The 26597-nt window shown below is 41.0% G+C and overlaps 1 protein-coding gene across 1 annotated transcript in view; it reads right to left on the reverse strand.

Moving 5' to 3' along the window:
- Ahctf1 (AT-hook containing transcription factor 1) overlaps window positions 1-26597 on the reverse strand; it is a 79638-nt gene that overhangs the window by 6959 nt on the left and 46082 nt on the right. The window contains exons 22-33 of the mRNA XM_045146633.1: window positions 24034-24178; window positions 23825-23956; window positions 22823-22970; window positions 22500-22650; window positions 21633-21737; window positions 19263-19455; window positions 14349-14549; window positions 13272-13665; window positions 9100-9199; window positions 7339-7436; window positions 3459-3646; window positions 290-2060 (exon numbers count right to left, since the gene is read on the reverse strand). Of these exons, the coding sequence (XP_045002568.1) occupies window positions 290-2060; window positions 3459-3646; window positions 7339-7436; window positions 9100-9199; window positions 13272-13665; window positions 14349-14549; window positions 19263-19455; window positions 21633-21737; window positions 22500-22650; window positions 22823-22970; window positions 23825-23956; window positions 24034-24178 (3626 nt within the window). The remainder of the gene's footprint in view (window positions 1-289; window positions 2061-3458; window positions 3647-7338; window positions 7437-9099; window positions 9200-13271; window positions 13666-14348; window positions 14550-19262; window positions 19456-21632; window positions 21738-22499; window positions 22651-22822; window positions 22971-23824; window positions 23957-24033; window positions 24179-26597) is intronic.

Genomic DNA, 26597 nt, shown 5'->3' on the forward strand with positions numbered 1-26597 from the left:
TCAGGGCCTCCAGCCACTGGAAACAAATTCCAGATGCATGTTGCCACCTTGTGCATCTGGCTTATGTGGATCCTGAGGAATCGAACTTGGGTCCTTTTGGCTTTGAAGGCAAGCGGCTTAACCCCTAAACCATCTCTCCAGCCCCCCTTCACATAATTTTGATACCATATATATGGTACATAATAATTAAGTGCTTCATTCTGTCATCAGATTAAACGGCATCTTTAAAAGAATCAAATTTTAGGCTGAGCATTCTGTATGAGATAAAAAGCAGGCATAAATAAAGTACCTTTTGCTTTCCTTGGAACCCTTAGTACAGGAGGAGAAAACAGAGGTTCATTTTTGGATTCAGAGAAGTCCGGCAACAACATGGCCTTGCTAGATCTAGTCCTTGTGCTACGGGAGGATTGGGTAAACGCTGAAGTGCTAAGCAATCTTCCTTTTGGGTCACCTGGCTTTTGGGGGGTCAGGTCCTCTGTGCGGTTTTCGGATACTGAGCCCAATGCACCGTTTTGGCTTTGATCTTCCGACTTTGTAAGCTTTCTCCTAGAGCTCCTCACCATAGAAAGTTCCTCGTTTGGCACTAAAATGGAATTTTCTAGATGTTCATTTCTAGCCGGGGTATTCCGTGTTGATCTTCGGACACCGAGAACATTTTTCTTGGTGCTTGTCTGCTCCGTAACAGCCTTGGATTCAACATCTTCCAATGGACTTACTTTCCTTGGTCTACCACGTTTCCTAGGTGTGACAGGCACATCAAATTCTGCTTGAAGAGCCAACTGGGATGAATCAAGTTTAGGGTCTTCTGTCCTATCTGATATGCTAACTTCTGTTCCTTTGACCTTTGTATGTTTTAGAGGCAGGTGCTGGTCACCAGGTTTCATATATTGTTTATAGTCCATCTCTTGAGAAACTTCGACATTAGTATTTCTCAACTTTTTGATGGACCTGCTAGGACTTGCCACTTTAATAACTTTTAAATCATTTATAATTTCAGTACTTTGCTGATTTTCTACAGATTTTTTAATTCTGTTAGGAGTTCCTTTTGTAACCTCTTTTCTAAAAGATGTCTCTTCAGTGGCTAGTTCTAACAGCTGAGATTTTACTCTTCTTGGTTCCCGACCTGGAGTAACCTGTAACTCCTGGTTTATACCACCAACGCTTTCTAATGTGTCTTGGTCAGTATTTTTCTTCCTTCCTCTCCTAGCAGGAATAAAGTTTTGAGGTGTGTGCTGGTTCTGAGATACTCCTTTTCCATCCGAAGAGGCACTTTCAGAAGACTTGGGAGTTTCTTTTACTTTTCTAGTTCTCTTTGTAGCTGACACCTGCGGCATCTTGGGAGTAGCAGCATCTGCCGAGGACTGCTGCTCGGACGTTAGAGCCAGCTGCTGGCAATGCTGCGTCCTCGCTCGAGTTCTACTGGAAACCATGTCATCACCCCGGCTGAGGTTTAGAGCCACCGCACTTGTTTCCTGAGCAGACTTAAGTGTGGGTTTGAATGGCTTGGCAGGACACATTACTTTTTGGCTTATTACAGGTGTGTTTTCGTGAAGCGTCTTTTCCATCACATCAGAAGTAGATTCTTTACTTCTTGTGTCTTTAATTACATCCAATAAATTTTCTGCAAATACCACTTTAATGGGTTCAGGCACATATGGCAAAGTCTCTACCTTGTGGGATTCTTGGTCACCAGCTGTGACAGATGGCGAGTTTGCAACGTGTTCGTTATTGTCACGTTGCGCACATTCCACAGGTTTGTCCCTGGCTGGGACGCCAGCTGCTTTAGGTAACACGCTGAGTGCTGCAGAGTCACCCGCCTCGACTTCTTCCTCCCCCTCCAGGATCAAGGTGAAGTGGCTCTGGGCCACAGACAGCTCCCCATCTACCTCAGCACCGTCACATTCAGCAGAGTCTTTATCATCAGGCGAGTCCCGAAACTGCTGCTCAATGGCATCAAAATTGTCCTGAAGTTTCAGTGATCCTGAAGGATAGAACTCCTGAAAGGAAAGGTTCCTAGCCTCTTCAGAATTTTCAACTTCAAGCTTGTCATGTCCAATCACCTAAAATGAATTAAAGGTAAGAGACCTGTTAATGAATTGTAAAATATATTTTAAAAAGCATAAAAGTATTTTAATGACCATCTCACTCTCCGTGTGCACACTTTAAAACATAAGCTACACTTAATAGGGTTTACTTTATAAAATATCCATTTAAAAAATCAGACCTCAGTCAAAATAGACAGAAGATTTTTGAGACTATGAATGGAATTAAATTAGAAATTCCACATTTCCTTAGCTAAAAAGACAATATTAATGAAACCGTGAAAATCATTATTAGTCTAACAATTCTGAGTAAATTAAGGAGTTATTCTACTCTCACCTAAAAAAAGAAAAAAAAACTTAGCTTGAGAAAAAATTAATAACCCCCAAACTGTAGTTTAATAATAATCCCCAAAATACCTAACTATCCACACTTTTCTAAACAGCACGATCCCCATAAGGTTGAAGAACAAGTCACCTACATAAGCTCCCTTGGGCTAGACTCAATCTTCTTCCCTTTGCTGGGGCTGCATAAACCATGAAATTCCTAAGGCTTTCAAGTTCAGTACCTCTCCTGCAAGGGTTTGGTGGAAGAAGGAATGGTCCTTGCATTTACCTTTTGGTAAGGGAAGGGGAGAAAAAGGAGGAGGTAGAAAGTAACAGAGAGATCTCCTGACCAAGAAGATAGAACATTACCACCCACCTAGACAAAGACATTTCCCCACCCCCAAACATTCAATGAGACGACAGACAGGAAATAACCTAGAAACGGAGTCCCACTCACACCACACCCACAATTTCTCAGCTTCCAAACTAAAGAAACAGGAACTTTAGCTATCTATTTCATAGTGACATAAAGAAGAATATGGCTAATTTTTTACATTTGTTGACTTAATAAGCTTTTCAAATTCCTTACCACCAAATTTTTATAAATAATTCGAAGAGTTGCTTTTTCATCAAGTTAATTTATCATATGGCTGCTTCTCAATTATGAAAGAAACTTAAAGGAATTTTAGAAAAGAGTAAGTTGTATTAAGTACTTCAAGAAATCTTTTTGGAGTATATGGAAATTGCACATCAGCCACATAAGTTTCATTCCCCATCCATAGTCTAATGGCCCTCATTCAAATAGCCACTATGTTTACATATGGCAAGAAAGAAAACAAAATCACCCTCCCCAAAAAAAGAGAAACCTTTTCATTTAAAGCATGTAATAAGGAAAAAATAAGGTGCTAGTTTGTAGCTTAATATAGCCTTTTGATTTTCATGAACCAAGTTTCTTACTTTACATTCCACAAAATACTTTTTTGAACAGATTTTACATAATAGTCAAATAGATGAACAAATTAAGTTTAAGTTATCTAAAGACCTAACTGAACTAAAACTTAGTGATTGATAAAAACAAATTAATTTTTTTACATGAATTTCTTGATAATCAGGAGGACTGTCAGAGATTTGAGGTTTTTCTTCTGGTAAATCAACATTTCCTTCTAGGATGTCAACAATTTCATGATCCTCTTTGAATTTCAAAGCTCCTTCCTGGTCCAGCCCGTGTTCAGAGGTGATGAGTCCAGAGCTTTCACTACCACCAATGATGTTGGCCACGACTGAAAGAAAAATGAAAACAGCTTTTCTCATCTTAAACTGAACATGGCCGATATGTAGTTAAGAAAGCCAACAGAAAGAAACTGCCTTGAGAACATGATCTGAACAGGCAGTCGTACTACACCAAGTTTTTAACTGAAGGGGAACAAACCGTGAGCATCTTCATATGTCCACCCTCTGTAGTGAGCACAACAGCACACACTTGCTTTCCATGAAGACAAGCACAAAATAAACTCCATTTAAAAGTTACACTGGCGGAGCCGGGCATGGTGGCGCACGCCTTTAATCCCAGCACTCGGGAGGCAGAGGTAGGAGGATTGCCGTGAGTTCGAGGCCACCCTGAGAGAACCTACCTCAAAAAAAAAAAAAAAGAAATCCCAGTGGATTTCAGGCTAGAGAGATGGTTCAGCAGTTAAGTGCTTGCCCACAAAGCCTAAGGACCCGGGTTCAATTTCCCAGTACCACACAAAGCCAGATGCTTTGTATGGTGCATGCACCTGAGTTCCCTTGCAGTAGCTGGAGGCCCTGTTGCACCCATTCTCTCTATATATCTGCTTCTTTCTCTCTCTCAAATATATATATTTTAAATTACACTGGATTAAAGGCATGTGCCACCACAGCCCACCTCACTAGATTTTGTAACTAGAATGTAGTTCTTGCTTTTTTTTTGGTTTTGTTTTGTTTTTCTGAGCTAGTGTCTCACTCTACACCAGTTGACATGTAATTCACCCCATAGTTTCAGGGTGGCCTCAAACTCATGGCAATCCTCCTACCTCTGCTAGGATTAAAGGTATATACTAACAGTCCTGGCTAAGCAGTTCTTCCTCTTATTATGAGAACTAAGATGACAGCTCCCTTTAAGTAGACTCAGATTACTAGACAACCAGTTATCTTTGTTGAACTATTACAGAATCCCACAGGGAACTTGCCATCCAGACTCTGATGTGTCTATGAAATAAGACAGCTATCTTTCTGTGGGCAGAAAGTAACCAATTAGTACATATGTACTCTCTGCTACCAAAAATAATTTTGGGGTCCTCTTTAAAAAACTTTTACCTTTCACCTTTCATTTTGCCCAAGATGGTTTTTTTTTTTTTTTTTTGTAATTTTATTATGAAAACAGAAGAGAAATGGCATGCCAGGGCCTCCAGTCACTGCTGTCGAACTCGACATGTGTGCCACCTTGTGCGCATGTGCAACCTTGCACCTGGCTTACATGGGACCTGGAGTGTTAAGTATGGGAACACCAGGGCCCTCAAATAAATAAAATTAAATTTAAAAACATGGTGGCACACACCTTTAATTGCAGCACTTGGGAGGCAGAGGTAGAATTGCCATGAGTTCAAGGCTACCCTGAGACTACACAGTGAATTCCAAGTCAGCGTGGGCTAGAGTGAGACCCTGCCTCAAAAAACCCCAAAAATAAACAAATTAAAAAAAATAGAAAACATATGCAAAATGGTGACCTGCCCAAATATTCACCAATAAACAATTAGTTAAGTACATCAAAGAACATCCATATTCTAGAATATGCTAGTGTGTCAATAAAATAGGATAAACTATTTCTTCCAGAAAGCGTCTTTTCTTTTTTTCATTTTTCTGATATTAAACCTAACAAAACTTCATGAAAAAGACACTTTAAACTTTAGATTCCTAAAATAAGAAATCTTGATTTTTTTACATCTCTGAAAAGTCTCTCTGGGATATTTTCCAATAAGTCTGCATTATGTTCTTAACTGGGGTGGGAGGTGGTAAAAAAAAATCTGCTAGGCCCTGTTCATGCAGTAGTGTAATAACTAAGGGTTAGGGTTCCAGAGTCAGACGAACGGTACCACATCATAGTACTACTGTAAAGATGAAAATAAGGGCTGGGCAGATGGCTTAATGCTTTAAGGCACTTGCCTATAAAGCAAAAAAAATCCAGGTTTGATACCCTAGGACGCACGTAAGCCAGATACACAAGGGGGTACACGTGTCTGGAGTGTGTTTGCAGAAGCTGAAGACCCTGATGTGCCCATTCTCTCTGTCTCTCTTGTTCTCAAACAGACAAAAAAAAAAAAAGATTAAACGGTTAATGTATATGAATGCTTTTGGGACTAGACATTCCAAGTGTCTTGTCCCTAAATTCAACAGTGACCCCAGAGGAAATTATCTTCCACATGTCTATATAAGAAAAACAGTGAAGGGCTGGAGAGATGGCTTAGCGGTTAAGCGCTTGCCTGTGAAGCCTAAGGACCCCGGTTCGAGGCTCGGTTCCCCAGGTCCCACGTTAGCCAGATGCACAAGGGGGCGCACGCGTCTGGAGTTTGTTTGCAGAGGCTGGAAGCCCTGGTGCGCCCATTCTCTCTCTCTCCCTTTATCTGTCTTTCTCTCTGTGTCTGTCGCTCTCAAATAAATAAATAAATTTAAAAAATATTAAAAAAAAAAAAGAAAAGAAAAACAGTGAAGTTTCCACAGATGAATCCTGCTTGAAGCTTTGGTCACAGAAATTCTTACTACAATGGGCACTGGTTAATGTAGAGATTCTTGGCTGCCAAAATGGCCAAGAAAAGTGACTACTGTGTGCTCAGCCTCAAACAACAACTAAAACACCCACACTGTCCAAGGTGCAGAGAACTTCAAGGACGAGGAGTGAGAAAGAACGTTAAGAGCAGCAGCAGGAGGAGGAGGTCTATGACGTGCTATCTCCTGGATCCCGCTGTACTCATGAACTCAGAGCCAGCTATGGTTTCCTGAGCAGGACTGAGCGTGTCAGTGTTCCTCATGGAGGGCACCTGAGATCCCACACCTTCCCCAATAGCTAAGGCAGCATTTAATGGTGCTGCGAGAAGAGGGATCAGGTTCAGGTTCATCAGTGAACTAGCCACTCATAAACTGCCTAATTTATAGTAAACAGCCTTCTACCCAAAATCATGAAACACTAATTTAACTCAATGGGTTTTAAAACATAAAGATGGGGATTAACAGAGAAGGTTGTTAATAGGCGGGGATAATTGGGAGGAATTAGATCAAATTATACACATGTATAAAAATATCAAAAATGGAAAAAATAAATTAAAAACTTCAAAGGAAAAGACCCAATAGGATAAAAATTGAATGAATTTCATGCATTTATTAGTTCCTCTGTCAATAGCTATGGATGGTAAACTATTTTGCCCTTCTTTCATGTTCTAAAGGAAAATAGGCCCATAAAAAGCATTCTGAGGGCTGGGCAGGTGACTTAGCAGTTAAGGCGCTTACCTGTGAAGTCTAAGGACCCCACACCCAACTCTCTAGAGCCCATCAAGGCAGATGCACAAAGTGACACAGGTGGTTGCACATGGGCACAAGGTGGCACACGTCTGGAGTTCAAGTGCAGTGACTGCAGGCCCTGGCATGCCCATTCTCTCTCCCTAATTCTCATAAAAAATTCTGAGATCAAGCTCTTACAACCAAAACATGCCTCACAAGCAACCCCATTGCTTTCCTAGCTGACGTGTGTCCTGGGAATGCAGTCATTGTACGGAAGCTGACAAGAAAGGGAAGAAGAAATAAGAAAAGGTAAATGAGCCGGGCGTGGTGGCGCACGCCTTTAATCCCAGCACTGGGAGGCAGAGGTAGGAGGAGTGCCGTGGTGTAAGGTCTGGGGTATGACTGTCAATTCTATCTTAAAAAAAAAAAAAAGCAGTAATTCTAAAATCAAAATGATACATACGTTCACTGTTGTCTGTTCCTACTGTAGAGGGAGAGGTTTCAGCAGATACTGATCCTTCATCCAAAACCGGTGCCGCGGGCTCCGAGGTGAGGGTTTTCCTTTAGAAACAGGAGTGCGGCGTTAGTGTGAGGAGGCGCTAACTGCTTCCCCTGCAGCTTTGCACCTCTCACTTCTTGATGAAAACCAACGTTCAGAAAAGTCACCATTCAAGCGCATTTTAAGTATGGTAAAATGCTGTTTTTTTTCTTACTTTCTACTACTTTATTATAATGGCATGGCCTGAATGTACAGAAAAAGGATTTCTAAGTGCCTACAAATATGTTACATTTCAGACAATTTTCATGATTAGTGACTACACTTTTCAGGTAAATCCAACAAGAACACAATATTTCCTATAACTCGGCAGGCTCAGGTCCAATATCTTAACGTCAACAGGTAAGATTAAGAGAAAATAACTTGCGGAACATGCTGACAGTAGCGCCTCACTATTCTGAACTAGCTTTTCCCTAAACCCCAACTAGAGCATGCCAAGTAAAAACAGGTTTTTAAACAAATCCCCATTGATTTATAGGTCTTTTGGAGAACTACTTCAATTATGATGTGTAAGGCAACAATAAATCTCTTCCACATGTCCAATAAGTTTGTAGTACAACAGGAACTGGTTTACCAAGACCATGAATATTCACCTACATTCTCATATGAATGGTCTACTTTGTGACTGCTGTAGATACTGATTAACCCATCACACCAGTAACACTCAGTTTAAATGAAAAATCACAAACAAGCAATACAAAAATCTAGATAATTCTTTCACATTAGTTTCTCCCACTTTTTTCATTAGGGCTGGACAGTGCCTCCAGTTATTCAGTGAGATCTCTATTCTCAGTAGTTAAGTATGTGATTGAGCTTGCCGTAGGAGAACTTTACTTTTTCTGACTACCTATATAGATAACTGATGCCATCGTTTATTTTTGCCCTGTGCGAAGTTGCTCCTAATACAGAACTTGTGTCTAGTCTAGAAATGCAACAGAGGTATTTCTGTACTCATCTGCTTCATCATGCAGCTAGCTCTCAACAAAGCGCCATGTTAATATATATTCTACCAGCAGCTGCTGACCTTGCAATTGACCATAAGATGGGACGGGGAACCAATCAGTTAGACTGATGGTTCTTTCTGTCTGCTTCTGAGATGGAGTCTGACTTTGCAGCCCAGCCCAGAGGCTTGAAACTCAAGAATCCTCCTGCCTTCCTTAGCTTCCTAGTGCTAGAATTACAAGTGTGCACACTGTATCTGACTAGACTATATTTCAGGTAGCAAGCATTGTCCTTTACTATTTATTACTGCCCCTTTCCTAGCACTACACATTCCTTAAGTTAGGGGGAAGCATGCCCATTAACCAAATGATAAGGAATTTAACTGTGGAGAAGATAGTGAACCAACTGTCTGAGCCACTTGATCCTCCTGAAACTACTAAAAAGAGGAGAGTGGGAATGAGTGAAGCGTTAGGTCTTCCAACAAAACCACAATCACCAAGAAGGCGAGTTCTGCCGTAACTGTTATATGTGTATATTCAAAGAATATCTAGTAGATTTGCAAGATTACATGGTAACAATTGTACACCTGAAGATTTTCAACAAGAGACACAACCACATGAAGACACAATCTTTCTAGATAAGTTCTGATACATACACGGTATTAGTATGGGTTCAGTTTAATTAGACTTGTTTTAAAAACATTCCAATTTGTTGCTATAAACTTACCCTTCCTGGACTGATGACATACAAAGAGGAGCTTCAAGTCCTTGAATGAGACTCACATGATTAAATTCTGAATGTGCTGCCCCTGCAACTTCTATAGTGCCTAGAAATCACAGATAACATTATTTATGCTAAATGCCTTCAAATTACTCATTGTCTTGAATGACTACTTTCAAGAAGCTGTTGGCTTGCCATCTGCTTTGTTGAGCATGCTTATCCTGGTCACGAGGCTCTCACTGCTCAAGAAGCACTGCCCTTAACTTCCATCTCATTTCAGCTGAGCTGACATTGCTTCAAGTGGACTGAGCACACAATGACTCAATCTTCAATATCCAGAGAGGCAGACGATACTGCTATGGACGTTCTTCTTTCATATTTACCATTTAAATATTTCAAGAGAATACAGGACATAAAAATTTTTTTTATTGAAAAGGCAGTGTTAAGGCAGTGGAGATGCGTCAGTGGTTAAAAAGTTGCTTGCTTGCAATGGCTGCCAGTCTAGGTTCAATTCCCCGTACTGACATGAAATCAGATTTACAGTATGATCTATGCATTTAGAGTTTATTTGTGGTGGCAACAGGCCCTGGCATGGCCACATTCATTCGCATTCTCTCTCAATAAAATAAAAATACTCAATAAAAATACTTTTAAAAAGCATTTTTGGGGGCTGGACAGATGGCTTAGCAGTTAAGGTGCTTGCCTGTGAAACCAAAGGTCCCAGGCACAAGGTGAGGCATACATATGTCTAGTGTCTGTTTGCAGTGGCTGGAGGCCCTAGTGTGCCCCTTCTCTCTACCTGCAGCTCTCGAATAAAAAGCATTCTGTTTTTAAAAATACTTTATTTAGGGCTGGAGAGATGGCTTAGCAGTTAAGACATTTGCCTGTGAAGCAAAAGGACCTTGGTTCAATTCCCCAGGACCCACATAAGCCAGATGCACATGGTTGCACATGCATCAGGAATTCATTTGCAGTGGCTGGAAACCCTGGTGTGTCCATTCTCTCTCTGTGTGTGTGTGTCCCCCCACTCTGCCTCTTTCCCTCTCAAATAAATAAATTATTTTAAAAATATTTATTTATGGGAGGGAGAGAAAGAATCAAAGAGAAAGAGAAAGAAATGAGCATGTCAGGGCCTTCAGACACTGCAGATGAACCCTAGATACATGCACCCTCTTGTGCATCTGGCTTACGAGAGTCCTAGAAAAATCACACATGGGTCTGGCCTTAAATGCTAAGCCATCTCTCCAGCCCTAAAAAAAGCATTCTTTTAAAAGCAATGCACATTTTTCATAAGGTACTTATGAAGAGAGTCAGAAAAGCTTTTCTAATATTACTTATTTAGCTGTTTCCCTGAGTATGTGCACGCCAGGGTAGCTAGCAGCTGCAAATGCACACCGTCCTGCTCTACATGGGTGGCTGGGGAACCTAACATACAGACGGGCAGGCTTGACAAGCAAGGGCCTGTAACCAGTGAGCCATCTTTCCAATCCACAGAGTTCTCAAGATTTTAGAGCAATTAATAATATTTATGTCTGCTTAAGACTTCACATTCCAAACTTCAGTGGACTCATCTGTTAAGAAACCTTAATTCGGGCTAGAGAGATGGCGTAGCGGTTAAGCGCTTGCCTGTGAAGCCTAAGGACCCCAGTTCGAGGCTCGGTTCCCCAGGTCCCACGTTAGCCAGATGCACAAGGGGGCGCACGCGTCTGGAGTTCGTTTGCAGAGGCTGGAAGCCCTGGCGCGCCCATTCTCTCTCTCTCTCTCTCTATCTGTCTTTCTCTCTGTATCTGTCACTCTCAAATAAATAAATAAAATTAAAAAAAAAAAAAAAAGAAACCTTAATTCAACCGGGTGTGGTGGCGCACGCCTTTAATCCCAGTACTCGGGAGGCAGAAGTAGGAGGACTGCCGTGAGTTTGAGGCTACCCTGAAGATTCCATATTGAATTCCAGGTCAGCCTGGGCTACAGTGATACACTACCTTGAAAAAACCAAAAAGGCCAACTGAAGACAGGGCATGAATGATGGAATTCATGTACTGATGATGGGTAAGGCCTAAATATCATAGAGGACAACCTAAGACAGGCACAGTCTTTCTGCACCAAGGCCCACAAGGGCCTGGTTCATAAAAAATAAAAAAGGTTCCGGGTTGGGAGCCATAGGGCTGGCCTTGAATCCATAGCTTTGGGCTGTTTGGCAGCAAGGCTTTAGCACCTACTTGTAAGCAAGATTATGTACATTCAGTGTTACTGATAAGAGCTGGCTGGTCCTTAAAGATGTATGCTTCTACTGCTGGGATCAGAGGGTTTGTTTGTTTCCCAACCTTGGAGTAATCTTTTGTACTGAGAAGTGACTGAAGTGCAAAACTCTGTAACAGAAAAGAGTTGTTTTGATAGGAACTTGTGTGTAGGTCATGGAATTTTTGTCCATGGGCAAACTGTTTGCAAGAAGATATAAAAAGGACAGTGGAGAAATAAATGGTGCTTCAGTCCTGGACTGAAGTCCTTGCTTTCAAAAAAAAAAAAAAAACGAAAAGAAAAATCCAAACAGGAGGAAAGAAAGGTACCTTAATTCAGCCTACGCAGCAAATAATCTTGCAAAGAATGTACTTATATGGGTATTTAGTTTTATAGAGTAAAAGTTAAGTAACAGGATAAATATAAAAATAAGTAACATTTTATAATCCACCAACACTAAGTCATGTCTTCTTCCTGTTGTTCTATTAGTATTAACCATGTTGCACTGTTAAGTGCTTCTCCATATGGTTCACCAGGCTCTGTGTGATGAGGAGGAGGCAGTATTATGTTCTACTATAGTCATAGCTCATACTCATTACCAAGCACAAACAATGGGGTTGGGAGGAATTAATGGAGACTATGTTTTAGGGACTTGAAGTATTTTTTTTCCTCCCATAAGTAGAGTCTCACTATAGCTCAGGGTGACCTGGAATTCACTCTGTAGTGTGAGGGTGGCCTCACAGTCAGGGTGATCCTCCTACCTCTGCCTCCGAAGAGCTGGAATTCAAGGCATGTGCCACCAGCCCAGCCAAAGTATTTTTTTAAACAAGCAAACACCACCCACAAGCTTGCTAGGCACAGAAGACCTGGCTCAATGCACTACCACTGCAAAACAACAAAATGTGTGACAGGTAAATGACTATTAAGGCAACAGATTCGTGGCCCTCTAGACATTCATTTAGATTTCTGGTGAATCAAAAGGAATATTGCAGTAGAATACAGAACATTTAAAAACGCGATGCACTTCTTCACTCCTGGCACTTGGGAAGCAGAGGGAGGAGGACCACCCGGAGTCTGGGTCAACACAGAACCAGAGTGAGTTCCGGTGAGCTCGGGCTACAGCACGCCTCTCCCTTGGCTAGACGGGCGGCAATGTGGGTTTCTGATAGAATTCTGGCAAACTGGTGCTGGTAGACAAGTTAAAAATTCTAAGAATCACCTAGTCCTAAAGTAAGAATCAGTTCCCATAATTATTTAATACATACTGCATACTTCAACATGTTACATTTCCTTCTTGAAACATTACTGTTTTTGTTTGTTTGTTTTCCCCCAAATGTCATGGTTAAACAAAAAAGTAGCCCATGTAAGTTCTCTTCCTTCAAATACCTTATCTACTTGGGAATGGTGGCTCATGCCTTTAATCTCAGCACACAGGAGGCTGAAGCCATGAGTTCAAAGTCACAGAGTGAGTTCTAGATCAGCCTGGGCTAGGATGAGACCCTGCCTCAAAATAAAGCAGAGCAACAAATATAAACAAAGCCCAGCACTTACCTCCTCTTGAAACAACATAAGCCATACTCATGAACTGACAGAATACAATCTATGCATTTTGTCTCGACTATGAACATGATTATGCAGCCTTGATACTTTTCGTTTCTTCCCTTCTTCCCTCCCTTTCTTCCTTCTTCCCTCCCTCCCTCTCTCTTTCTAAGGTTTTTGGGGTAGGGTCTCACTCTAGCCCTGGCTGACCTGGAATTCACTATGTAGTCTCACAGTGGCCTTGAACTCACTGTGATCCTCCTCTCTCTGCATCTCTAGAGTGCTGGCAATACAGGCATGTGCCACCATGCTTGATAGTTTTCTTAAGGAAGCAAATAATCTACTAAATTTTATTGAGGGATGGACAGCGATGGCCACTCTGAATATGTAAAAATGAGCCTTACCTATTTGTTTCCCCACGTCTGGAGGAGAGTCTTCGGACTGAAACTCCTTGCCATCACCCCTCTTCTCAGTTTGTTCAGCTAAGTTAGTAATTAGTTCTGAGGACGTGTTTGAGGGCTTGGAGGGCATAAAAACACCATCTTCAAAGTCTTCTGGTGACGGTGCGTCATGATACTCTAAGGTAGTCTGGTCTGATCGGGTAGAAACATTGCTGTCTTTGCTCACATCCAGTTTCTCTCGACTCTGTGAGGGTTTATCTAATGACCGAGTATCCGCTTCTTGATGGTCATTTTCAGAGCCATCCAAGGGAGGAGATGGGCTTCTATCATTGCTCTTCAGCCATCCACCCTCTGTTGGAAGCCCACACTTATGGAAAGGTGTACTAACATCAATAGCCTGTTAAGTTTACGAAAAGAAAATTAAAGTAGCAGTCTAATCATAAGCTATCCAACCCAAACATACCCACACTTTTGACATTTTGTATTTTTCCAAATCCTCTCTGTAAAGCCAGGCATGGTGGTGCACCCCTTTAATCTCAACACCCAGAAAGCAGAGCTAGGAGGATCACTGTGAGTTCGAGACCACCTTGAGGCTACATAGTGAACTCCAGGTCAGCCTGTGTTAGAGTGAGGCCTTACCTCAAAATCTGCACACACCTCCCCGCCCCCACAAAACCCTCTAATATTAATATTAATATTCATGTTTCCAGGCTGGAGAGATGGTTTAGCAATTAAGGCATATGCCTGCTAAGCCTAAGGACCCAGGTTCGATTTTCCCAGTACCCACTTAAAGTCAGAGGAACATGCATTCGGAGTTCATTTACAGTAGCTAGAGATCTTGGCTTGCTTATTTTTTCTCTGCCCCTATTTCTCTCCTTATCTTTCTCAAATAAACTACAAATGAGGTATTTCTCTGTCCTTTTACTTGCATGTTCTATAAGTTTCTCTCAGAACTGTTTTCCACTTTCAGGAGTACCTGCAAAACTGTCTACAAAAATGTACAGGGATCTTAATTTATCTTACAAAAATTTAGATAATAGATTAAAAAGTCTTGTCTTTTCTCCCTTCTATCAAACTTACCCCAGCAGTCCAGTTTGTGCTCACACCTTCTTCCATGAAGGAAATTTTCGTTTCTTTAAGTCGTAAAGGGGGAGTGAGAGACCTCCCTGGTGACAGAGAGGGGGACGCTAGAGAAGTTCGAAGACCAGACCTCAGGATGGATGGAGGAGTGAACTCGGCGAACCCAGAAGAGGCAACGGACATAGCCAAGGCTTTAGCTTTCTGTGGCAAAGACAAAGGGTACACTCATCAATAATGTTCATAAAGGCATTTACCGACGGCAAGCAGAGTAATTTGAGTTAATGGGTTCCTATTATTCAGAAATCATAAAAAAAAATACTAGAGCTGTCTATGTAAAAGGTTATGAAACATAGAATTATCTCTATAGAGCTGGAGAGGTGGCTTAGTGGTTAAGGCGCTTGCTTGCAAAGCCAAAACACCCAGGTTCAATTCCCCAGGACCCATGTAAGCTAGATGCACAAGGAAACACATGAGTTTGGGAGTTGGTTTGCAGTGGCTGGAGGCCCTAGTGTACCCATTCTCTCTCCCTCTCATTAAAATTAATATTCTTTAAAAAAAAAAAAAAAAAGAAAATTATCTCTATGTTTCTAAATGCTTTTTTAATTTTAACATATTAGAAACACAGAGAGGGAGTGATTGAGAGAGAGCAAGAATGGGCGCACCAGGGCCTCTAACCAGTGTAAATGAACTCTAGATGCGTGTGCCACCTTGTGCATCTGGCTTACATGGGACCTGGAAAAATGAACCTGGGTCCTTAGGTTTCACAGGAGTGTCTTTAACTTCTAAGCCATCTCAGCAGCTCTTTAAATTTAAATGATTGAGATGGGATATGATGGAGAATGGAATTTCAAGGGGAAAGTGGGGGGGAGAGAGGGTATTACCATGGGATATTTTTTATAATCATGGAAAATGTTAATTGGGCATGGTGGCACACATCTTTAAACCCAGCACTAGGAAGGCAGAGGTAGGAGGATCGCTGTGAGTTCAAGGCCACCCTGAGACTATATGGTGAATTCCATGTCAGCCTAAGCTAGAGTGAAACCCTACCTTGAAAAAAAAAAATCTTTAAATTTCATAAAAATACATTGCCAAATAAAACAATAAATCATTTAACTGAATTATTTAAAGGTGTGTGTCACTGCGTTTGGCTAGACTGTCTTTGGAAGATCAGTTACCACACCACCTCTGTGATGACACGTTGCAGGATGGGGTGAGGTTCTTCAGAAGACTGTTAAGTAACAGTTTTTTTTTTTTAATTTATTTATTTGAGAGCGACAGACACAGAGAGAAAGACAGATAGAGGGAGAGAGAGAGAATGGGTGTGCCAGGGCTTCCAGCCTCTGCAAACGAACTCCAGACGCGTGCGCCCCCTTGTGCATCTGGCTAACGTGGGACCTGGGGAACCAAGCCTTGAACCAGGGTCCTTAGGCTTCTCAGGCAAGCGCTTAACCGCTAAGCCATCTCTCCAGCCCACGTTAAGTAACAGTTTTAAAAATATTAATTTTTAAAAAATATATTAATTTATTTGCAAGGAGAGTGACAGAGAATGGGCATGCCAAGGTCTCTAGCCGCAAACTCCAAATGCATGTGGCACTTTGTGCACCTGCTTTCATGTGGGGAATAGGGAATGGAACTAGGGTTGTCAGTTTGGCTGCAAGCACATGCCGTAACCCTGAGCCATCTCTGTAGCCCTACAGTAGCATTTCTGAAGCAGTTAGGTGAAAAAGATGTGTAATGACTAAAACTGATATTCAATTATAGTAATATACATTAATTAAAACGAGACTGACTTTAGGATGTCTAAGAATCTAATAACTACTTATTAATATGTTTTGATTTATTATAAGAATAATTTTAAAATAGCACTTATTTAGTAGACATCACTTGTCCACTCAGGGGCTAGTAAAGATTGAGTCCCAATAGATTCTTGAGTTATTAGACACACACCAAGAGTATGTGCTTTTAGGAGATACAAAATTACTCTGATTTACTTTTCTTTCCTTTCTTCTTTCTCCCCCCCTTCTCTCTCTCACTTTCTTTCTTTCTTTTCTGAGGTAGGGCCTCGCTCTAGCCCTAGCTGACCTGGAATTGACCATATAGTCCCAGGCTGACCTGAAACTCACAACATTCCTCCTACCTCTGCATCCCGAGCGCTACGACTAAAGACATATGCCACCATGCCTGGCTTATTTACTTTAGATTTTTTTTTTAATATTTTTTATTCATTCATTTATTTATTTATTTATTTATTTATTTATTTATTTGAGAGCGACAGACACAGAGAGAAAGACAGATAGAGGGAGAGACAGAATGGGCGCGACAGGGCTTCCAGCCACTGCAAACGAACTCCAGACGCATGCGTCCCCTTGGGCATCTGGCTAACGTGGGACCTGGGGAACCGAGCCTCGAACCGGGGTCCTTAGGCTTCACAGGCAAGCGCTTAACCGCTAAGCCATCTCTCCAGCCCTTACTTTAGATTTTTGTTGGTTTGTTTTGTTTGAGGTAGGGCCTCACTCTACTCCAGGCTACCCTTGAATTCACCATATAGTCTCAGGTTGGCCTCGAACTCACAGTGGTCCTTTTTACCTCTCTCTGCCTCCCAAGTGCTGGGATCAAAGGCATGTGCCACCATACCCACCTTTTAATTTATTTTATCCTAGCTGTATAGAATATGAAACATAGGGCTGGGGAGATGGCTCAGTGGTTAAAGGCGCTTGCTTACAAAGCCTGTCAGCCTGGGTTTGAGTCCCTAGCACTCACATTAAGCCAGATGCAAAGTGGCGCTTGTGTCTGGAGTATATTTACAGTGGCAAGAGGCTCTGTCATACCATGCTCGCTCTCTCTAACCAACAAACAAACATTAAAAATGAAACATGACTGGGGGCAGGAGCGGATGGGGCTGAAACAAGTGTTAAAAATCTGTACTAGAGCTGTAGAGATGGCTTAACTGTGAAGGTGTTTGCCTGCAACACCAAAGGATCCCAGTTTCATTCCCCAGGACCCATGCAAGCCGGACGCACAAGGGGGCGCACGCTTCTGGAGTTCGATGCAGAGGCTAAAGGCCCTGAAGTGCCCATTCTCTCTGCCTCTTTCTCTCCAAATAAAATTAATAAATATTAAAATAAAAAAGTTTAAAAAAACACAGTCTTAGACATTAGTAACTTAAGAATTGAATAATCCCAGCACTCAGGAGGCAGAGGTAGGAGGATTGCAATGAGTTTGAGGCCACCCTAACACTACATAATGAATACCAGAGACTGGTTTAGAGCAAGACCTACCTTGGGGGGCGGGGGAGAATCTAATAATCACAGTAACCTTTAAATTAACTATTTTAGGAAAAGTATTTAGTAAGATATCACTTACTTAATTTGCAAAGTTAAGAACTTTTTAGATTCACTATCAACAACCAACAAGAAAAACGAAGTATGCTTTTGGGATTTAATACAGAAAAATGGAGAAGTAATTTAGAGAAGAAATTTAAAGAAGTGGTACATATCTACAGTGCTAACACTTGGAGCTAGCTTAAACTACATATTGAATCCCGGACCATCCAGAGCTACACAGTGACAACCTCATAAAAACAAAAACAAAAAACAAAAATCTATCCGGGGAAAGAGCTCAATGGGTTAAGCGCTTATACAAACATGCGGACCCGAGTCTGGTTTCCCAGCACCCATACAAAGCCGGGCACAGTGGTGCACACCTATAATGCCAACACCAGGGAGGCAAAGACAGGATGATCCCTAGGGGTTAGCTAGCTAGTCTACCAAATTGCTGAACTCTACCTTCAGTTAAGACCCTGTCTCAAAAAAGAGTAGCGCGTGACAAGAGGCCACACCTGCACTGTAAATAAATATACACACATGCACATCACATACACGTACCTCTCCCCAAATCCCAAGTCAAAACAATAGAAGTCTGAGAGGTAGCAATGTAAAAATAAAAATTGGAAGTCTATCATTACCAGCTATCACAAATGTGGTTTTCTTTTTAAAATTATATATGTATTGGGGGGGATTATGAGAGTCTCTTGCCATGGCAAACAAGCTCCAGATGTATGTGTCACTTTGTAAATCTAGCTTGCCATCAGGCTTTGCAAGCAAGCAACTTTAACCACTGACCCATTCCTCTACCCACTCCAACCTCCAGTTCTGCTGTTTTCTTATCTGATAATTTTGATCATGAACGGAAGAAAAACCATTTAAAGATTAACTGATAATAGTAAGGAGTAATTGTTTACAGTTTCAAAGGAGTAAGAAAAACAAAATTAAAAAACCAATCCTAGCACTTGGGAGGCAAGGGTACGAGGATAGCCATGAGTCATGAGTTCGAGGCCACCCTGAGACTACATAGTGAGTTCCAGGTCAGCCTGGGCTAGAGTGAGACCCTACCTTGAAACACCCCCCCCCCAAAAAAGAAAGAAATTTTAGCCCAATGACTATCAGCAACAAAGAGTATATGAAAATGAGTCGGGCATGGTGACACATACCTTTAATCCCAGCACTAGAGAGGCAGAGGTAGGAAGATCAACATGAGTTCGAGCCCACCCTGAGACTACATAATGAATTCCAGGTCAGCCTGGCTAGGATTAGAGTAAGACCCTATGGGCAGGGGAGGGGAGGTAACAATGGTGACATGAAAATGAAAGTACACAAAAGCATTTTGTAAAGAACAATTTATGATACATAGCCTTGTATTACATTCCAGCCAATGTGACTGTCAACATTAAACAATAAAAGATAAATTTTGCCAACTGTTTGTGAATTTATAAATATAGTAATTTACAAATAGCCATAACAAAAGAAAATCCTTACTGTAGCTGACTACCCCAGAGGCAGTAGAAATCAATCACTTATTTTCTCTGTACCACATGAAAAATACTAACTCCATATGCATGATCAATGTAATACTAACCTTAACTATAAGAGGCGTTTCAAGTAAAAGTAATTCTGAAGGCTTGGAGATATTATGAAGTGGCCTTTTAAATTGTGAATTTTGTGGCAATGAGCTGGGTAGCATATACAAAGGAGATTTTGTAGGGCTCTGAGAAATAAACTCCAAATACTGAGAAGGCTGGGGGACAGGATGAACAGCCAAATCCAGCAATCTGTAGTTGAGCATAAACGTAAACAGAAAAAATTCATTATTTCATTTTATTACAAAAATTGTGTACTTAGTGTTAACTATAACCCACATGTAAATATCACCTCAGGAAAATATATATTCACTTAATTTAACGTCCACAAATAGTTTAAGTAAGAAATTAATTCATAGCAAAAACATAGGAATTATACATGACAACCATTAGATCTCATCCTTTGGAGTTAATTCTCACAGCTGGGTGTGGTGGTGAACACTTAATCGCAGCACTTGGGAGGCAGAGGTAGGAGGATCACCATGAGTTCAAGGCCACTCTGAGACTACATAGTGAATTCCAGGTCAGCCTGAGCTAGAGTGAGACTCTACCTTGAAAAAAAAAAAAAAAGTTTCTCAGAAAACTTCTAAAGGTCCAAAACCTCTAGTTAAAGAGATTTTCCATTTTACTAAAAGTAAAAAGGAACTAAGAAAAAGTGACTTGAGGAATCAGAATTAAAGCATACTGCTAACAATGGCTCCCATTGAAAACAGCATTCTGCTCTGACGTGCCTGAGGGCAAAAGGAAACCATCCAACCCAATTTAATCTGAAAAATGGAAAATTATTTCCAACGAAAAATATGACTAATTTTGAAAGCACTACAAATATCTTTGGCTTTTATATAAATTTATACCAAAAATCTTACTATTAGTATCAAAAGTCAACTCTATTTGTATAAAATGAATGTGAATTTGTCCTTGATAAAACTACGTCAAAAATTTACATCAACTCGGAAGGCAGAGGTAGGCGGATTGCCATGAGTTCAAGGCCACCCTGAGATGACAGTTAATTCCAGGTCAGCCTGGACCAGAGTGAGACCCTACCCTGAAAAACAAAACAAAACAAAACAAATAAAAAATTTCCATCGTACACAAGGTGGCACATGTATCTGGAGTTCCTTTGCAGTGGCTGAAGGCCCTGGTGCATCCATACACACTCACACACTCTCCCTGTCACTCTCAAATAAATAAAAATAAACAAAAAATTGCATTATAGGTATTCTTATGCAGGATAAACAATTAATGATCTATGTACTCAACTACTTCATGTTTTTAAAGAAAAAAATCACAATTGCACCTTAGATGTAAAACTTTCACGACTAATCCAATAGATCAAGTATTATTACATCTAAGCAACATAAAACATTTTAGTAGGCCCAAGACAAAGCTTAACCAATATTTAATACTAATTATAAAAAACAACTTTCAGGGCTGGAGAGATAGATGGCTTAGCGGTTAAGGCGTTTGCCTGCAAAGCCAAAGGATCAGGCTCGACTCTCCAGGATCCCACCGTAAGCCAGATGCACAAGGGGGAGCATGTGTCTGGAGTTCATTTGCAGTGACACGCCCATTCTTTCTCTCTCTCAAATAAATAAATAAATGAAATATAGTTAAAAAAAAAAAAAAAAACAACTTTCATCCAAGCATGGTGGTACACGCCCTTAATCCCAGCACTTGAGAGGCAGTAGAAGGAGGTTCAAGGACAACCTGAGACTACACAGTGAATGCCAGGTCAGCTTGAGTTAGAGAGAGACCCTACCTTAGAGAGAGAACCTTTCAGAGGTCATTGAGAAGACAATATTAAAAGCAAACTGAAACCAGCTTAACGGTTAAATGTGGCTTGCTCATTTTTACTAAGTTATATGAAATAACTAATGAGAAATGTTAACTAAACACATTACCAGATGATGTACTATGTCCTAAAATGATTCTATTTGCCCAAATTAAGTTAAAAACCAAAAAAAATCAGTATTAAAATTGTTATAGAGCCAGGCATGGTAGTGCAAGCCTTGAATCTAATCTCAGCACTTGGGAAGCAGAGGTAGGAGGGTCACTGTGAGTTTGAGGCCAGCCTGGGACTTCAGAGTGGGTTCCAGGTCAGCCTGGACTAGAGTGAGATCCTACCTAGAGAGACAGCTTGATAAATAGTTCGCCATGCCAAGTTTAAGTACAGAAGTTCAGATCCCCAGCACCCATGTGAATGCCAGGTGGACATGACAGCCAACTTGTAATTCTGGTTATCTGGGGGACCAACACCTGAATGTCCTCTGCCTCCACATGTGCACTGTAGCAGGTGTGTGCCTGCTACCCTCACCCAAGAATATACACACACATTCAAAGAGAGAGAGAGGGAGAGAGAGAATTCTCACCTAGAAATTTTCTGTGATGATTTTGAGATTGGTGTTCCAACAAATGCCTCGGGCAGTTCTGGAGGTGGGAAAGAACATGCTACAGGAGATGGTTGTATTTTAGGACTACAAAAAAAAATAAAAATGAAAGTTTCATTTTTAATTATGTATCACATGGATCATAAAGTACTGTTAAGTTGAAAGGGCTTCCATTCTTTGTACAACTCTACATTATTTTCAAAATAATAAGCATAGTTCACTTTTAAATGTAAAGGTAAAAAGCATTCTTGAATAGACCTAGCAAACAAACAATTTTTCTTTCTCTTTTTAAGGCAGAGAGTCACTCTAGCCCAGATTAACCTGAAACACTCCACAGCCCCAGGCTGGCTTCAAATTCATGGCAATCTTCCTATTCTAGCCTCCCAAGTGGTAAGATTACAGTGTGTACCACCATGCATGACTTGAGTTTTTCTTTCTCACTCTCATAAAAACTTAGCAGCAACGAATCAAGCATGATGTTAAAATGTATATAAAGGGCTAGAGAGAAGGCTCAGTTATTAAGGGCACTTCTTGTGCAAGCATGAGGTGAATTAAGATCACCGAGAGTTCAAGGCCACCCTGAGACTACATAGTTAGTTCCAGGTCAGCCTGGATCAAAGTTGAGACCCTACCTCAAAAAACAAAACAAAACAAAAGAATGGCGATGAAGTGGGACATGCAAAATTATACACTCCGAAAACCACAGGTAAGTGCACCTTGCCACAGGCAAGTGCTTGGACACCACAAAGGCACATACATATGCACACACCACAGATGTAGACATCACACACACACACACAAAAGCAAAAAACTCAAATTGTTTTACCAAGTAGATGTCATAAGACATACCTATTGTAAAGTGAGATGCTATTTCTAGGTTCATTGCTTGCCCACACCTCTCCAATTTTCGACAATACGTTATTGATGAAAGTGGATCGCGTTAACACTGTCCCGGTGACTGCTTTCTTTGGAAATGCTGATAATGGTTTGGGTCTAGTTACTGAAAAATGAAGAATTGGGCATTTAATGATAACTCGAGCCAATAGGATTTTAATGAAAAGAATATGAAGCAAGCATATGAACAAAAAGGACATGACAGTGATGTTTCAGAAAGGTAATCATTCAGTATCTTTTCTAGCCCAGGGGTTTAGATTTTTTTAGTGAAATCTTACCTTCTCGAAAAACTGATGTTGACAGATGATAAGGCTTAGCTCGCTCAATGGCTAATTTTCGCTGAACTCTAGGAAGGATTTTCCCATACTGGTCTAGTATAGAATTCCGAGCCACTGATCTCTCCCGCAAACAAGGATCACGATCATTCTACAGAACATACAATAATTGGCCAAAATTTAACCTTCAAAATGTTAGGTGCTATATGTATATGTATATGCTTAACATTTAAAACATAATTACAGGGGCTGGAGAGATGGCTTAGTGGTTAAGGCATTTGCCTGCAAAGCCAAAGGATCATGGTTCAACTCTCCAGGACCCTTATACACAAGGGGCACACGTGTATGGCGTTTGTTTACAGTGCCTGGAGGTCCTGGTGTGCCCATTCTCTCTCTCAAAGAAATAAATTTTTAAAAATATTTAAAAGAACATAATTACAAATACTCTTCTACTTACATTTCTTCCAAATCAGATGTCATACACCTATTGACTTGGTTGCTCATTCACCAATACATTACAAATATTACCATCAAGACTCAATCCTCTACAATGAATGAACGAAGTGGAGATCACTTACTACTTCTCTGTATGTATCATGCAACGTGAAACTGCACAAGTGTTTCAGTGTATCCTCACAGGATATTTTTATTGTTCAGATGAGAAAACCAAGGCTCAAAGACTGTTCTGAGGTACGCGCGGGTCTAATCTTTGAAGCCCGATGCTCTCTGCACAAGGGCGCCCACCCTGCTCCCGCCCTGTACTCGTTCCTTCAATCATTTGCCATGAGTGCGGTGCTCACTCTGGGGCAAGATTGTGACCAGACTTCAAAGCATAAACGGCAAATACAGAAGTCTTAAGTGCCAGCTCCCAGGAATTCACAAAGATGAGGGTTCTCCAAGTTCAGGCACAGTCATTACCAAACTGTTGCCTGTAGAATAACAAGTTAACCAAGAACTCTTCAACTTCCATTATTGTCCCGCACAATGAGAGAACTTTAGTCATACCGTAAAATTAATCTTCAGAGTCTGGTTCAGCTTCAAGGCAGGAACATAATTGGCACGCTGCAGATGATGGACCAGGAGGAATTCATGATTCTGAACACTGGAACTGGACTGCAAAAATTTCACTAAACATTCCTAGGAAAAAGAAGACAGATTTGTAAACTATGAAGTGACTTTGACTTTCTGGTAAGTTTACATTGGCAAATGATTACCTGCTCAGTGTCTGTAAATGGCAGCTTCAGTAAATCCTCCATTAAGCCCATTTCCTGACAGACTTCGTAAGTGTGCTTTAGTAATTCCTCTATATTCACTCTATTAGAATTTTGCCGCAGTAAATTCCAGGCCTCAACCATACACCTGAAATCAGTATCAAAATTTAGCTTAGAAAAGTTTCATAAAATGCTCAAAAGCCATCTATCTATATTATCTCAAAGTAAACTTGCCAGGACTACCAATATCCATCTCCATGATCATTAATACTATCTTGAGCCACATACATGTGTTTATGTATGTATGTACTTGCAAACAGAAAGAGGAAAGAGAAAGGAAGAATGAGTGTATCAGGGCCTCTTGATGCTGCAAAGAACTCCAGATTCATGTACCACTTTGTGCATCTGACTTGACACAGGTACGAGAGAATCAAACACAGGCTTTGCAAGCACCTTTGACCACTGAATTACAATTATGTATCTTGCCAGCCACATAATCATACTTTTCTAAGTGTATTATTTACTTCATATAAGGCTATGCAAACCAGTCTACTGCATAATCTTATATATAATTCTATTAGTTCTTGTTTTTTTTTTTTTTTGTAAGGTATTCTATTTATTTGATGAGAAAGAATAAAGACTCTAGGGTCTCTAGCCACTGCAAATGAACTTTGTCCATTTAGCTTACATGGGTAGCAGGGAATTGAACCTGGGTCCTTAGGCTTCACAGGCACATACCTTTGCCACTAAGCCACCTCTCCAGGCCATTTTTTTAATTTTTGAGACAAGGTCTCATACAGACCATGCTAGTTTCAGTTTATTATATACCTGAAAATGAGCTTGGACACCTTTGATTCCCGTCTCCACCTCCCAATATTACAGGCATTATGCACTGCAGTTATCTGTGCAGTGGAGCCAAATGACGTAGCTTCAATTCCCCAGGACACACATATGCCACATGCACAAGGTGGTGCATGCATCTGAAGTTCACTTACAGCAGCTGGAGGTCCCGGTGTGCCCATTCTCTCTCTATCTGTGCCTCTCTCTAATAAATTTTTTTTTAAAAATTAAGAAGTGGAAACAGCCGGGTGTGGTGGTGCACACCTTTAATCCCAGCACTCAGGAGGCAGAGGTAGGTGGATGGCCATGAGTTCAAGGCCACCCTGAGACTCCACAGTGAATTCCAGGTCAGCCTGGGATAGAGTGAGACCCTACCTCGAAAAACCAAAAGAAGAAGTGGAAGCAGAAGAACATGATCTCTAGGTCAGTCTAGACTATGTAGGGAGGAATAGAGGGAAAACCTTGGAGAAGCACACAAACTCTAAGTAACAGGAGTGTAGCTACTGGAACTACTCATAACAAACCAGGGTACCATACAATAACACAAGGCTGGCAGGGGTATATGCAAGTTTTCAGGGAGCAGTCAAAGTCGCTGTTTTCCTAACAAATGTAAGGTCCTGGATTTGAACTCCAATACCTTAATAAGCAGAAGAAGAGGAAGAGGAGGACAAAGAAAAGATTAAACAGCAGCTAAAACTGTTTACATATTTTAAACTTGTAGCTAATGTTTTAAATGCAAGTTGGAGCCAGGAGTGGTGGTGAACGTCTTTAATACCAGCACTAGGGAGACAGAGGAAGGACTGTTGTGAGTTTGAGCCCTGCCTGGGACATACAGAGTGAGTTCCAGGTCAGCCTGGGCTAGAGACCTTACCTGGGGAAAAAAACAAATCACTAAAATACAAGTTGGGAAGCTGGGGAAATGGCTCAGTGGTTAAAGGCACTTGCTTGTAAAGTCTGCTGGCTTGGGTTCAATTCCCCAGTACCCATGTAATGCCATATGTGCAAAGTGGCACATGCATTTAGAGATCTTTTGCAGCAGCCAGATGCCCTAGAAAGCCCATACTTACTCTTCTCTCTTTAAAATAACATTTTCTAGTTATAAATTTTGTTCTTCAGAAGTAGGGTCTTGCTCTAGCCCAGGCTGACGTGTAATACACTATGCAGTCCCAGGCCAGCCTTGAACTCATAGCTATTCTCCTACCTTGGTCTCCGAAATGCTGAGATGAAAGGCATGTGCCACCACACCCAGCTCATCAATTCTTTATTTTTCTAATTATTTCATTTATCTATTTATTTATTTGAGAGAGAGAGAATGGTCGCACCAGGTCCTCTAGCCACTGCAAATGAACTCCAGACTCATGTGCAACCTGTGCATCTGGCTTATGTGGGTACTGGGGGATTAAACCTGTGTCCTTAGGCTTCGCAGGCAAGCAACTTAACCATCAAACCATCTCTCCAGTCCAATAATTCTTTCTTTTTTTTTAAAGCATTTTATTTATTTGACAGAGAAGAGGAAGTGGGAGGGGGAGACAGAATGAGAATGAACACATCCATCAGGGCTTTCTTCCTCTGCAAACGGACTTCAGATGCATGTGCCTCTGTACATATAGCTTTAAGTGGGAAGGGAGCATCAAACCAATGCCTTCAGGCTATGGAAGCAAGTGCCTTTAACCCCTGGGCCATCTACAGCCCTTCTATCAACTGTATTATTAATGCATGTGATAAAG

This window comes from Jaculus jaculus, chromosome 1, assembly GCF_020740685.1.
Source record: "Jaculus jaculus isolate mJacJac1 chromosome 1, mJacJac1.mat.Y.cur, whole genome shotgun sequence".
Lineage (NCBI taxonomy): Eukaryota > Metazoa > Chordata > Mammalia > Rodentia > Dipodidae > Jaculus > Jaculus jaculus.